The 13978-nt window shown below is 49.1% G+C and overlaps 1 protein-coding gene across 7 annotated transcripts in view; it reads right to left on the bottom strand.

The window, feature by feature from the left end:
- NECAB2 (N-terminal EF-hand calcium binding protein 2) overlaps positions 1–13978 on the bottom strand; it is a 29157-nt gene that overhangs the window by 3074 nt on the left and 12105 nt on the right. For 4 of the 7 annotated variants that reach the window (XM_036231518.1, XM_036231516.1, XM_036231519.1 and 1 more), the window contains 6 exons: positions 8151–8293; positions 5571–5689; positions 5287–5357; positions 4785–4844; positions 2269–2322; positions 1515–1627 (listed from right to left, as the gene is read on the bottom strand). In XM_036231518.1, coding sequence (XP_036087411.1) covers positions 1515–1627; positions 2269–2322; positions 4785–4844; positions 5287–5357; positions 5571–5689; positions 8151–8293 — 560 coding nt within the window. The remainder of the gene's footprint in view (positions 1–1514; positions 1628–2268; positions 2323–4784; positions 4845–5286; positions 5358–5570; positions 5690–8150; positions 8294–13978) is intronic. The other 3 variants (XM_016165956.2, XM_036231517.1, XM_036231522.1) reach the window with 1 other exon arrangement.

Below are 13978 nucleotides of genomic sequence, written 5' to 3'. Positions count from 1 at the left end.
AGGGAAGGGGCAGCTGGGCCCTCACGGCTCTACCCTACCCACCCGGCCCCCTTTCTCCTGCCACACTCTCCTGCCGTGAGCACACTGCTTCTGTGGCTTTTGGTGCCATCTGCATGCCCAGGAACTCCATACTCCTACAACGGCATCTCAGATTTAATGTGGCCCAAACGGCCTGATTGACTCCCCCACACCAGCACGCCTGACCTCCCCAGCTCCTCTAGCTCAGTACATGGCACCAGCCTCTCTCAAGTTTCTGAAGCCAGAGAACCTCAGATTCTACCTTGCCTTCTCTTTCCACATCCACTTCTCCCAGCCACCAGCAGGTCTGGTCAACCGTACTCCCAAACAGATCCCAGCTCTACCACTGTCACGCCAAGGCCCAGCCCTCTCCCTGGCCACCCTGCTGCACCTCGCTCCCCTCCCATCCCTTCTGCACACAGAGGAGACTGGACCATGTCTCACTCATGCATCTCCAGTACGGGCCACAGCTCCAAACGAGCTGGGCAGAGGGGAGTGGGTCCTGCCCGCCGCCTCTGGCCCTCGCCTCCCTTGTCACCCTTGGGTTGTCCAGGAGCACCAGCAGCTCCCTTTTTCTCAAACATGGCACTCTTGCCACGGCTGAGGCCTTGGCACCAACTGATCCCTGCCCAGACTGCCCTTCCATAGATTCTGTGGTCCGGACCCTCAGCCCTCGGGCCTCAGTACACACGCGGCCCCTCCCCAAAGCCTGCCTCTTGCAGGACCCTTCTTCCTGGCCTCACAGCACCCATCACCATTCAGAATCATCTCTGCCTGTCCCCCTCCCACCACCTAGAATAAATGTTCAAGAGCAGCAGCCACCCGATTCATGGCGGTATCCTCAGAGCCTGGCCCTGAGGAGGCGCCCCCAAAGCAGGGTAAAGGCGCACGCGCTCTCAAGGTGGTAAAAGCAAACTGGAGAGGGAGAGAATCGAGGCAGAGAATGTGGGAGACGACAGTTATCGTCCTGGGCACGGATGGGTGGGCCTGAGACAGGGACGGGAGAGGGTCTGGAGGCTCGTGCCATCAGCCCTCTGGGACCACTCCCAAGTGCAAGGGCTGTTGTCTTTTGCCACTCGCTCAGATGTGGCCATGGCCACCTGGCTCGGCTCTGCCAAGGAGCAATGCCGGGTGAGGCCGCCGAGGGGCAGCCGCACAGCAGGAGCAGCAGCTGACACCCGGCAAACACTGACTGCACCAGGCACTGGTCCGAGCCCGTCACATTCATTATTCCATCTACGCCTCCAAAGACCCCAGGGAGTGGGTCCAAGCAGTGGCCCTGCTCTCCAGCTGAGTTAGCTGAGGTCTGAGACGTGAAGCCACTCGCCCATCTGCGCAGTGGAGGAGCCTGGCTGGGACTTGAACCCTACTCTCGCGGCCACCTTCCTGTGTGCCTCCCTGGGGTACAGGTTGAGGCTGGTCTTGCCCAGTCCTCTACCCCCAGGCAGAGCTCTCTGCCACCACCCCGCCCAGCCCCGAGCCCCGAGCGTACTCACTGGAAGCAGTTCCGGGCCCCCGCGGTGCCCCGCAGGTACTGCCGCAGGGAGTCTAGGAACTCGCTCAGCTGCTCAGGGCACACGGCCATCTCCTGCCGGACCAGCTGCAGGTACTGTGGGGCCACAGGGCGAGCGAGCGTGGGTGCCTGTGGGCCAGGCAACCAGCTGCCCCTTGGGGTCCCTAACCTCCCTCTCCCCGGACCCCCTCTCCCCGGCAGGACCTTTCAACCCCAGGGGCAGAGTCCAAGACTCAGCCTCCCCAGACATCCCTTCAGAGAGGACAGGATAATTTGGTCAAAATTAAACCAAAAAATCCAAAACGCACAAACACTTTTCATTCTTACAGATAAAAATTGGCTAAAAAAGAACTCGAAGTTAGAATGCCAAATGCAGGAAGTAGTCCCACAAATGCTGAAACACAGACAGGGGAGTTTACGAAGCCTCTCGGGATGTCCGGAGCTGCCTGCAAGGCATCCAGGTCAGACACCACAGAACGGTGACCAGCAAAATTTGTTTCTGATCACATTAGTGTCAGACATCATCATCCCTTGCACCAAGTCAAACGTTTTGATCACAGCCCTGGTGTCGTGAAGAATACCCCTAGAAGGGGAGGGTGACCAGTGCTGGGGCTGCATCGCTTCATAGTGGTCCCTGGGGGCAGGGCCATCAAGCCACCTGCATCTTGAGTCCTGGCCCAAGCAGGGATGAGGCCACAGGAGAAGGAGAGAGAGGCCTTGGGAGAGGGAGCCCTCACCATGTTGGTGCCTTCTTCATCTGAGAGGCGCTGCTGCAGGTCAAACCAGAGGGTCTGAAACAGCAAAGCAGAAAGTGACACTGGAGACAAAGGCCATCTCTGTCAGGGAGGTGTCCAGGGCCACCACAGAGTTCCAGCTTCTCCACCCCAAGGTCCCAGGGTCTCTGGAGTCCCCCGGGCTAGTGGGAGCTCCCAGGGGCCAGGCCTCGCTGGACAGGACTCAGTCTACCCTCCATGCACAGTGCTGGCTCAGAGGGGACCCAGGGAGCCAGGCTGGGAGACCAACCATAGGAAGTGGCAGCGATCCCTTCTGGCCCTGACATCTGGGGGCACCAGGAGCCACAGAGGCCAAGCAAACCTATTGCAGAGGACAGGAAGGTGACTCCATTTTGCTAGGGGGTGGGATTCTTGGGAGAGGCAGCAACGGGGACCCAGGAATCCTGAATCCGGGATGCTGGTGTTTGCCACAACCGCTGGCAACAGTCCTGAGATTCTCCATCAATTTACAAATCGCCCCCAATTTCAAGCCTGGATGACCCCTGAATCGAATGGTCTGAATGGGGGGTGGTCTGTTCTCACTGGCCTTCCATGGGCCCTTGGCTCAATGCTTTACAAATACATCCGACTTTCCAGAAACCCAAGGTAGGTGCTACCCCACTGTAAGTTCCAGGGAGCAGCTTCCCTGTGCTGCTCACAGCCTCATGCTGGTGCCCAGAACGCGAATCAGACTCTCACAAACACTCAGTGGTCACTATTTCGCAGCAGAGAACCCTGGGCTTCAAAGGCCACAAAAGTTGGGTAAGTGCTGAGCCAGGGTTCGGACCTGAGGCCTCTTTCCTCCCGTCACACAGAATCACCATCCTCCTTCCTTTAACTTGGGCACCTCCCTGTCCACCGCCCAGGGACAGCCTGTGTCTCCGGTGAGGCCTTCCCTCCTTCGTGAGCGTACTGGCTGGTTTTTAAGGAAAGCAGCAGCAGGTGTGTCGGCCTGTGATCAGTGCTGTCAGCACCTTGACATTCTTAATAACGTTTGAACAAGAGGCCCTGCATGCTCATTTTGCGCTGGACCCTACACAGCTGGTCCTAGAGCGGGTTCTGACTTTTGGGGGGATACAACGTGTAAACGACCTTTGTAGATAGCCAAGGTGTGAAGGTATAGGTGGGCTTTGAGAGGGCAGGGCCTGCAACTGGTTGCCTTGGCTTCTCCAGGCCAGCAGGGCCACCTGGGGATGAGGATGGCAGAGGCACGGTGGCACCCCACCTGCCCTTCCCTCCCCCAGCCTGGCCTCCCCAGCGCTCCATCCTCCAGGCTTAGGAATGGCTCAGGTTGGCCCTCAGAGGGTGGGTCCTGATTGCACCCTGGGCCAATCAGAGGCCAGCGAGGTGGGCCCCGCCCTGTCTCCAGGACGCCTAGGTGCTCCCTGGTTTCCAGCCAGCCGGTTGTTAAGGCGACTGAGGCACTAAAAATAAACTTCAAAGAGCCTCCCTCTGGAGGCGCCTGTGTAGTTGTTATGACAACCAGGCCATAGGGTCTCTGGGAGCTGATCCCACCCAGCAGCCAGCTCTAAACGGGGGACGGGTGGGGCGGGTGGGGCGGGATCCCACCTTGGCCTCAGCCCTGCAGGTGGGATTGCTGCTGCCTCCTACTCCACTCCAAGGCTCTGCCTTGGTCTCCCCCTGCCCCCACGAATCCGAGAACTAACCCCAAACCCATCAAAGTACTTTTTTTTTGTTCTTTTACAAAAGATGTGAGAAATTCAGGGCTCTGAGCTACCTGCTATCTTGGTTTACGCAGGTATACGGATATGATGTGTGTATCTGCGTAGGTCTGGGCACCCAGAATGTTTAATAATTGCTAATATTGCTAATGTTAGATGCTAACTACATGGCAGGCTCTGTGCTAAGCCATTAAGGCATCATTTTATTTACTCCTCATAACGACCCTATGAGGGGTACTATTTTGATTATTTTCTCTGTCATTAAAGGAGGAATCTGAGGCTCAGAGAGGGTAAGTCACTGGCCTAAGGTCACACAGCTGTTAAGTGGATTAGCCAGGATGGGCCAGTCTGATACCTGAGCCCATTGGTAAACTTTAAGGCAACCTGTTCTCTTTCTTCCAAGAAACAGTCATTGTTATGGGCTGAACTGTTATGTGTCTTCCCCAAATCGAAATTTCGATTCCCAGTACTGCAGAATGGAGTATATTTGGAAATAGGGTTTTTGAAGAGGTATTTAAGTTAAAAAGAGGTGACACAGGCGGGCCCTAATCCAATATGACAGGTGTCCTTCTAAGAAGAAATTAGGACATAGACAAACACAGAGGGACCACCAAGGGAGGAGCCTACAAGCCAAGGACAGGGGTCTCAGAGGAAAGCAGCTCAGCCCACGTCCTGATCTCAGACTTCTAGCCTTGAGCTGTGAGAGAATAGATGCCTGTTCTTCAAGCCCCCAGCCTGTGGGGACACGTGGGGACGGCAGCCCTGGGAAACTCATAGAGCCATATTGCGAGTACTTACTGAGTCCTGGAACGTTCTCTGCAAACATGATTCTGTGAAGGCTGGGTCGTTCCCACTTACCTGTGGATGTGCCATGTTGGATTTAAAAGCCTGCGTGCCACTGGGCACTCAGGTTGTTGTTGGTCTTTCCTAGGACGCCACCAACCTTCCTCACCACCACGCTGCATCCGGGCTCCACCTGCCCGGGCTGCCTCAAAGCCTCCTTGAAGCTTTGTGCCCTTGCCATCAATGGCCCTACTGGCTACTACTTACTCCTTGAGATGCCCCTCCCGGCTGCCCACTCGGCCCTCTGTGGCTCCCTCTCCCCCCAGGCACCTCTCCTTGGGCCTGCGCAATGGACATAGCTCCGGGGTCTGTCCGCCGCCTGTCCTCCACTTCCACCACCCACTGGTGATGCCTTTCCAAGGCTTCCTGACTTCTGCCCCGAACTCCTGGCCTAACTCTGCCCTCCCTGGGGGCGGAGGGGCGTGGAGGGACGGAGGCAGGGGCTCAGCGACCTTACCTTGTTTTCCAGCCGTCCTATTAGCTCTGCCAGACGACTGACCTGGGCTTCCAGGCCCTCCTTCTTGGGGTCTGAGGTGAGTGGAAAAGAGGGACAGAGATGCTGATGGGGGCCAGGGCCCAGCCTGGGAGGGGGTAGCTCCCAGCCTCCTCAGGGGCCAAGACCCACCCCCCATTTTCCTAGTGCCAGTCCCCTGGGAGGCCCGGGCCCCATCTGGGCCACTGTCGGAATTCCTCCGGAACCCCCGCCCTGTGCCCCCCATCCCGGCCACCACGCCCTCTCACCAGACGGCAGGCTCTTCTCCTGTTCCGTGGCCATGAGCTTGTGGTTGGGGACGTAGGAGGGAGCGGGGCTTCCGTACCACGTCTCCACCGCGCCATGGCCAGGTGCGCTGTGGTTCTGTCTGCAGCGTCAGTGGGGGAAACACATGAACTGTGAGGGGGCAGCCGGAGGGCCCTGATCACCGGTAGCAGCTTTAAAGCCTTAAACACTCACTGTGGGATGAAATGTGCCGTTTACCCTGTGGACTGGGTCCTGTGGCCTCTGTTTCAGAGGAGGAAACGAGGCCCACAGGCAAGTGACACGGCCAAGACTGTGCAGCTAGCAGGGCCACGTTGGGACGTGAACCCAGCCCCGTTCCCCAGAGGTTCAATTCCAGGCCCCTCACCCCACCCACCTAAGGCTCACAGCTTCCGCTACTCCTCCCTGCCTGCCTCACTAGGAGCCAATTTGGTGCCCGGTGCCCACTGGGGTGGGGGTGGGGGACCTTGGTTTGTACCTTCTCTGAAAAATGGAGCTCTAAGATACAGTTAAGAGTAGGCATATAACAGGACAGCGAAATCTGTGATCCTGACCTCAGCCAGCCCTAGAGAGAGGGGCCAGGCCCCGTCTCCAGGCCCCGTATCCCCCCGACTGACGCACACTGCCATGCCCACACGTGCACAGTCTCCCGACGGGCACTCACGGCTCACCAAGCACTGTGCCTGGCACAACAGGCGGGACCCGACCAGTGCTCGGTGAACGTCTGAACAGCCGCGCGCAGACACGCCGGGAAACTCCGCAGAGGCACACGGACCGGCACCAACATGCGTGTCCACACACAACACACGCACACTCTCATGTGCACGGTCCCCAGACCTCCGCCTGTGGGCAGCACTGCCTCGGTGTGTTCTGGAATTCGTGAACCTGACAGCTCACAAGCCTCTCCCCTGAGCAGAAGGGCAAACTGACTCCCCTGCGGTGCTGGAAAGGCTGGCGGAGTCCTTGAGGTGTCAGTCCTGGAGGCTCTACACACCAGCAGCAAATCAGAGGTGGCCCTCAGCAGGTGGCACACTCTAGGGACTGGGAACCAGGATGGCCTCAGGGGACTTGCAGCCAGGAGCCAAAACGGGTGAGATCTGGGGCGGCTTGAAGTGCGGAACAGACATGTCTCCCCGCCGCCATGTGCCACCAGTCCCAAAGTAAGGCCCCAACGTGGGGGCAGGCAGGGGTAACGGCTGACACGTGCTGGAACTGGCAAAGTGCAGGAAATCGGCTATGAAAATCATGCAGCAGTGTTATCTGTTCTATGGCAGGATAAAAACAGCAACTTTTCAATCAAGATAGTGACAGAAAAGGGAGGAAATCTCAGTGTCAACTTCTAGAGCTATGGCTGTTAATTTTCAGCACCCTCAGAATCACAAGACTGGTCATGGATGCAGAGCTCTGGGCTCAGCTCCCAGAGACCCTGATCCAGCAGACATAGCCTGGGGCCCAGGGATCTGCATGTCCCAGGTGATTTGGCTGCAGGTGCTCAGAATGAACCGTTTTGGGAACAGTATCATCGAGCGGCTTTGCAGTCACATCTGACTAAAACCAGCCCCTCGGCAACTAAAATACACACTCAAAGTCCCACCCCACAGCCACCAATGCCCTGCCATGCCAGGCCTCTGTCTGGGAAACCTGTGGCCACAAACAGAAATTCAAGGCTCAGTAATGCTCAGGCCCAGACAGTGGGCTCTTGCTCCTATCTATCTGTATTTCTTTATTCCTCCTTTATACCAGGCACATCAACTGTTCGGGAAAGAATACGCAAAGGAGAGTTTGTCTCAACTTGGGGCAGTAAATGAGAGGGCTCGTGATGCCCTCCAGAACTGGCACCAAGCCAGGAGGACTGCTCCCCTCTAGACACCAGGCTCACCGCGCCCCCCAGCAAAGCGGGGGGACTCCAGATACTTTCCCATGGCTCCAAGGACATGCAAACGAGGCCTTAAATAATACTAAATAACATGGTGAGAAAATAACTATTTCACTTCTGCTTCAATCAATCCTCCTGGGAAGCTCTGCTTTGGGGCTAATCTGTCTTCAATGCTTCTCTATGATCTCCCCTCCCCGTCCCTAACAGGCCTCGGGATCCCACCTGGCAACAACAGGTGCTTAGTTTTACTTCATTTATGGCATATGATTATTATTTTCCAGTTGTGGTAACCACATACGGTTTCCTAAATTTATTTCCGGTTTTCAAAAACGAGTCAAGTAATAGAATAGTCTTTGGTAAACAATAATGTGAGAGGGGATGTGGGAGAACTGATTTGGAGACGGTCGTACCTGTATGTATTATGTATGTATGCATTGTGTGTATTTAGTTCACGTACACAAGGTATTCTTCTAAGCATGGATGATCTCGTTCAAGCCTCACAATCACCGAAGTAGACAGATAATCATCCCCATTTTACAGTTCAGGAAATAGAGGTGCAGAAGGGTGCAGCAGCTTGCCCAAGGTCACCCAGCTCTCAAGTGTACAAATGTCCTGACCGAGCGGCAAGTTGGCACGTGCAGGTGTGTGGCATACCCCCATGTGACCGTGCAAGGTCCCCTGGACATACCGGATCTGGCTGGTCTGCTCTTCAATGGCCTCCACCGCACTCTCCACGGAGCTCAGCAGTGACTGGATCTGGTTGGCTGTCTCCTTCAGGAGGAAGCGGGTCACGAACTGGTCCACGTTGCTCCCGCCCTCGCCCTCGTATACCTGTGCAGGGAAGGGAAGGGGAACGAAGGGGAAAGGGGCTGGGGAGCGAGCCTGGCACAGAGTATAGATCTGGCACAGAACTGAGGGACACCTGGAGTTGGTGTCTTTGCCTTGCAGTGGGAAGGGGGGACCCCACTCCACTGCCTTCTGCATCTTGGAGGCTATAAATCTCCTGGATCGAGGTGGGGGCTGTGGACTCAGAGATCAAGGTTTGAATCCTGGCTTCACCACTTACTAGCTAAGTGATCTCTATGGCCATACCAGGAGTCACTGTCATATCTACCTTACAAGGTCATAGTCAGGATTAAATGAGAAAATGCATATAAAACACTCAGCACAGTGCCTGTCACATAGCAAATACTCGATAAACAGTAGCTGCTATGATAAAGATGACAGCGAATATGGTGGTAATGACAGTGGTGATGACGGTGGCGGTGATGACAGTGGTGATGGTACTTATAGTGATGATATGATGGTGGTGATGAGGTGTTGAAGATGGCAGTGATGATGGTGATGATGGTGGTGGTGAAGATGATGGTGAAGAAGATGGTAGTGGTGGTGATAGTGAAGAGGATGATGAAGAAGATGGTGGTGGTGACGATGATGGTGAAGAAGACAGTGGTGGTGATATGGTGATTAGTGGTGTTTTCCTGATATTGTTGGTGACAGGGATGAAGTATGAGGAAAGAAAAATTCACAACCTCCTCTGCTCCTTTCTTCTTCCAAGGAGGATTCTTTGGCCCCCTGGGCCTTCATGCTGCTACTTAGAGAAATTAAAGACAAGAATTAAAAGCAGCCAGAACTTAAACTGGCTCCCCAAGGAAAGTGCCTAAGACTCAGTCCTCGGAGGAAGGGGCGAGAGGGGAATCTGGGGGAAAACTGAGGAAGAGACTTAGAGGGCACAAGGAGAGGACAGATAGAGGGTTTTCTACAAGTTTTGCCCTGTGATGGGAGACAGAGTTTCCCCCTTTTGTCAAGAGACAGCAGCAAAGACGTTTCTTAAGGTTTCTGGATCCTTGAGTTTGTTTTGGCTGCAGAAGACTTTCTAGTGGAAGGCAGAGGCCTGGTTTAGCCAGGTTGCTCAAGGGTGCTAACCACCAAGATGACACTGTGTTGGGAGAGGCTGATCCCACAGACCCTGTGCTGCTATCCTGGCCTCTTCCTCCAAGACTTGATCTTACAGAGCCACCTGCTCTAGGGAATCTTGGAATTCTGCCCAGTCTCTGGCAAGGCAAGGGAAAACAGAGCTCTCAAGGAAAGCATATTAAACCATCCATCATGCTGACTAGGAATTAATTAGCAATAATTGCGCAATTGGAAACATGGCTAGAGACAGACTGAGAAACAGAGGCAGGAATGGGGAGGAGGGGGAGAGGAATAAGGAAGGGGAGGGGAGAGGCCAAAAGCAGGGGCATTCACAGATGGGGTGTAGTGGAAGTGGACATTCTGTGCCCAACACCAGACCAGGCCTGCTGGAGAGGGGCCCTGACACAGAATAAATTAGTGGCAAAAAGTATGTGAGTTTCTGGTAGCCTAATGCATTGCAATTATCGATTATCCTTCCTAGCAGACAACTGAACTCACACACAATCCAGTGATCAGTGGGCTCTGGACAAACAAATGGCCAAAAACAAACAAGAAGATATAATGTGGTAAAAAAAAAAAAATGTAAACACAAAGAGAAAGGCTGCTAGGAGCCATTATGCAGAAAATTGAGCTGAAGTAAGTATGTTAAAAGTACCCAGATCAGTGACTGGGGATGTATGTCTGGTCAGGGGTCAATAGTGTAACTGATTAGTTGAATTTCAAAAAGACGAGTTATTTTCAAAGGAGTAAAAATGGAGCTTTTTCACATTTTTTTCTCTGCCACAATCAATGCCTCAGCCGAGAGGCAGCTCCACATATTTCAGAGGAAAAGGATGAGATCTAGGAATTTTGCATTGTGTGGACAAATTACTTGTTTGCTGAATAATAGGGAGATACTTAGAAATCTTCAGATCTATGAAATTTTACCAGATGAGCACTTTTACTGCAAAGAATGCCTAGGAATTTCTCCCAAACCACCTAGGGTTGAGTCAGAGAGAATTCTTGAATAGGGAAGTTGTGAAATAATGGTGATTACCCAGATTAAGCATTAAGGTTATAGAAGTCAGGAATTAAAAATATTAATCACCAATCATTAAATTTTAATTACACTGGATGAAGTCAATGAGGAGTGTGAGAGTATGAGAAAAAGAGCCCAAAATCTAAAAATTCCTATAATTCTCTCCACTCTCCCCGCCCCCCAAAATAGGAAGTGTTTTTATTAGCTAATCTAAAAATAGGATTATGAACATTAACAGTGTATGTTTTAGAAATCACTAGTGAAATGAAAACTAGAATGTTCACTTTTTAAAATCATAATCGATTCAGTAAACAAAAGAAACCATCAGAAGATAAAATGTCAAAGAGACAAAAAAGCATAAAAACGTGAGAAGCACAAATAATGACAGAGGTCAAACCAGATACATCGGAACAATAAAGAAAAGCAGCCGAACTTCCCCCATGTAAAGACATAGTCCTGGATATGATTAAATGAGATCCAGGTAGATGCGCTCAGAAGCCAAAGCAGCACCAAAGGACTTACAAAGTATGCAAAGATTCTGTAACCAAATTTGATCGAATGGACAGGATAAGCTGCAATATCACTATCAAGGTAGACTATCGGTGAGAAAGTATTACACAAAAAGGATAAGAACATAATGGCAAAAGGCAAGATGCATAACAAGGATGAAACATTTATTAAATCTTCGTGCAGTGGGAGAGGATATTGCTAAACATGACTACGGGGGTTCAGATGGCCACAGCCACTTTAGAAAGCAATTTTGCCTTATAACAAGAGCCTTACACTGCTTATACTCTTTGACCCAGCAATTCTCCACTTTTGATAATCTATCCTTAAGAAATAATGCAAAATGTGGACAAATATTTATGTCCCAACATTATTCATAATAGCAAAAACCTGGAAATAGTCTAATATGACCAACAGCAGAGGAATAGTAAGTAAATTTAAATAAGAATATTTAAATTGATGCTTCTGAACAGTTTTAAGAACATGGGAAAAGTGTTTCTTGAAATCTTACTGGTTCAGGCAAACTTTTGTACACAGGATGATATTAAATATTTTAAAGAAATACAGATGGAAAGAAAAGTAATAAACTAAAATGTTAATATTTAGGGATAGTGGGAATTAGAAGTGATTTGAAATTTTTCTTTATACTTTTCTCTACTTCCTAAATATTTCATATGGAATATGTACTATTTACATAATAAAAATATTCTATAGGTAGCAAACAACATGGCTAAAAATATGGAAAGAAAAAAACATAAAGATGTAAAGGTTAAAGGTTAAAGGTTGGTGTGAGAAATTAGCTCATCATTGGCTCAAAGGATAGTGGGCACCAGGCCATAATAATAAATAGGGATGCAAAAGGCATTGTTGGGGGAAAAAAAAGAAAACATGAAAATCTTTAAAATGGGCAAAAATAATCACTGGGTTTCTTGTCTAGCATACCCTTCTGGTTTATATAGGTCTTTCTTTGCGTTGGACCTACTTTTAGAACTCTAAGATATAAAAAAAATTATAATGCTAATAATCCTCATGCAGAGAAACGCATATGAATTTCGCCTGGTAGAATGCCACTGGCCGTTGCCCTGTGGGCAGTGACCAATTTTGTATTTACTCACAAATTCATTTTAGGATTCCTGGTTGCCTATATACATGGCGTGTGTTCCTTAAAGTTTCCTTTGAGGCAGTTGTAACATCCTACTGTTCTCACATTAATGAATGAGTTAAATAAGATCTTTGCTGTGTGTGCATTTTGTATTTTTATACATTTCATATAAAAGACATGATTTTACCTTTTTACAAAGTTGTAACAGCACAGAATCCATAACAAAGAAATGATAGCTATTTCCAAATTTTACTTTCTGAAAGTATGACCCATATCTTCTCAAGCATCCATGAGATAATTGTAAAAGCAAATTAAATAATAAGTAATGGAGAAATTACAACACACTAAAAAGACAGTGGAAACCTTATCGGTCATTTGGTTTCACCCAAACACCATGAAATGAGAAATGAATGACAACATAGGCTGTTAGAGAAGACTGTGAGAGAATATACTACGTTATCGATCTATAGCTGCAGTGAAAATAATCAAAAGTAAAACTCCAAACTTTATTTTCAAAAAAATTTAAGCATTCTATTTACCATACGAAAAAGAAGAGCAACAGCAACACACATCAGGAACTAGGAGGAAGACAATGATAATGGTAAAAACTGTAAATACAGTAGAAAATGTATCATGAAATTTAAACGTGTAAAGGTCTGGTCATTAGAAACAACAAATTAAAACAGGCAAAACTGTCAAGTATACGTTTTTAAAATGAAGCAAAATAGGACGAAACTGACACAAGAATTGAACTGTAACAGATGTTTCATTGAACTTAATCTATATTCGGTGCCTGCTTTGTGTTAATGTTTTAGATTTTTTAAAAAAGCATAACATATTATGCATAATGAATCATAAAACTGATCATGGCTATTACAGTTTTGTTTTAAACTATACCAAAATGGACAAAATGAAAAACTTAACTAAAATTAGGACTGACCTTAAAATAACTATCAAAAATAATCCAAGCTCGTTTAGTACCTCAACCCAAGCCTTATAAATTCTTTCTATTTTTGAATAGAAAAATAATTCTGTTAGAAAAACTGATTCACACACAGAAAATATTCAAAACCACCTACAATTAATTCCCAAACTAACATCAATTCTCAATTCCCGATTAAGACAGAGATAAAATGCTCAGCTAGTGACAGAATTCAGCAATGTAATAAAAGAATAATGCATCAATTAGGGTTTACCACAGGAAGCTAAGGATTGTTCAATCGAAGAGAATCTAATAATAGAATCCACCCCATCAATAGCTTATGAAAAAAATCATATGAACATTTAAAAAGGACCAAAACGGTATGTGAAAAAATTCACTACCACCTCCGAAGACAAAATTTAATGAAGGGAATGCAAAAATAATTTTTTTTTAACAGGCTGCAGAGGATTCTAAAATAAGAGGTGGTATTAATATTGTAATTATTGGAGAAATACTCGAGAGATGCACTTGGAAATCAGGAGCCAAACAAGGATGCCTGACTTAGAATCACTGCGATGTTCAGGGCTTGGGGGAGATGCAGCAGGACACAACAGAGAAATAGGAAGAACACATACCAGAAATGAAGACGATAACTACTGCTGTTGCTATGACTGCACGTCGACAAAGGCAACTGAGTCAACTAATACCAATGGATGCAAGAGATGCATTTGAAATCATCAATGAGCTGCATTTCTACAAACAAAAATTGGTTGGAAACTGTGCAAGACAAAGAAATGCCAGCAACCACCTACCATCACCGCCACCACCACTAAAAACACACCAAAGGCCACACTCAACATCACATATGCGTAATTTCTGAGAGCAAGATTTCCAAAACTGGTCCAAGTTGTAGGGTTAGATGTTAAAATCCTTTCGTGGATGGAGAATTAGGTCGCATCTCTGAACAGTTATAACCGAAGGCCAAGAAGCAACTACGGATGCTGTCAACGGCTCGTGACAACATTGCTGAGAAGTGGCCCCATTCAAAGA

This window comes from Rousettus aegyptiacus, unplaced genomic scaffold, assembly GCF_014176215.1.
Source record: "Rousettus aegyptiacus isolate mRouAeg1 unplaced genomic scaffold, mRouAeg1.p scaffold_m13_p_14, whole genome shotgun sequence".
NCBI lineage: Eukaryota > Metazoa > Chordata > Mammalia > Chiroptera > Pteropodidae > Rousettus > Rousettus aegyptiacus.
Note: the sequence above shows the minus strand (reverse complement) of the source record. Positions and strands in the feature narration are given on the sequence as shown.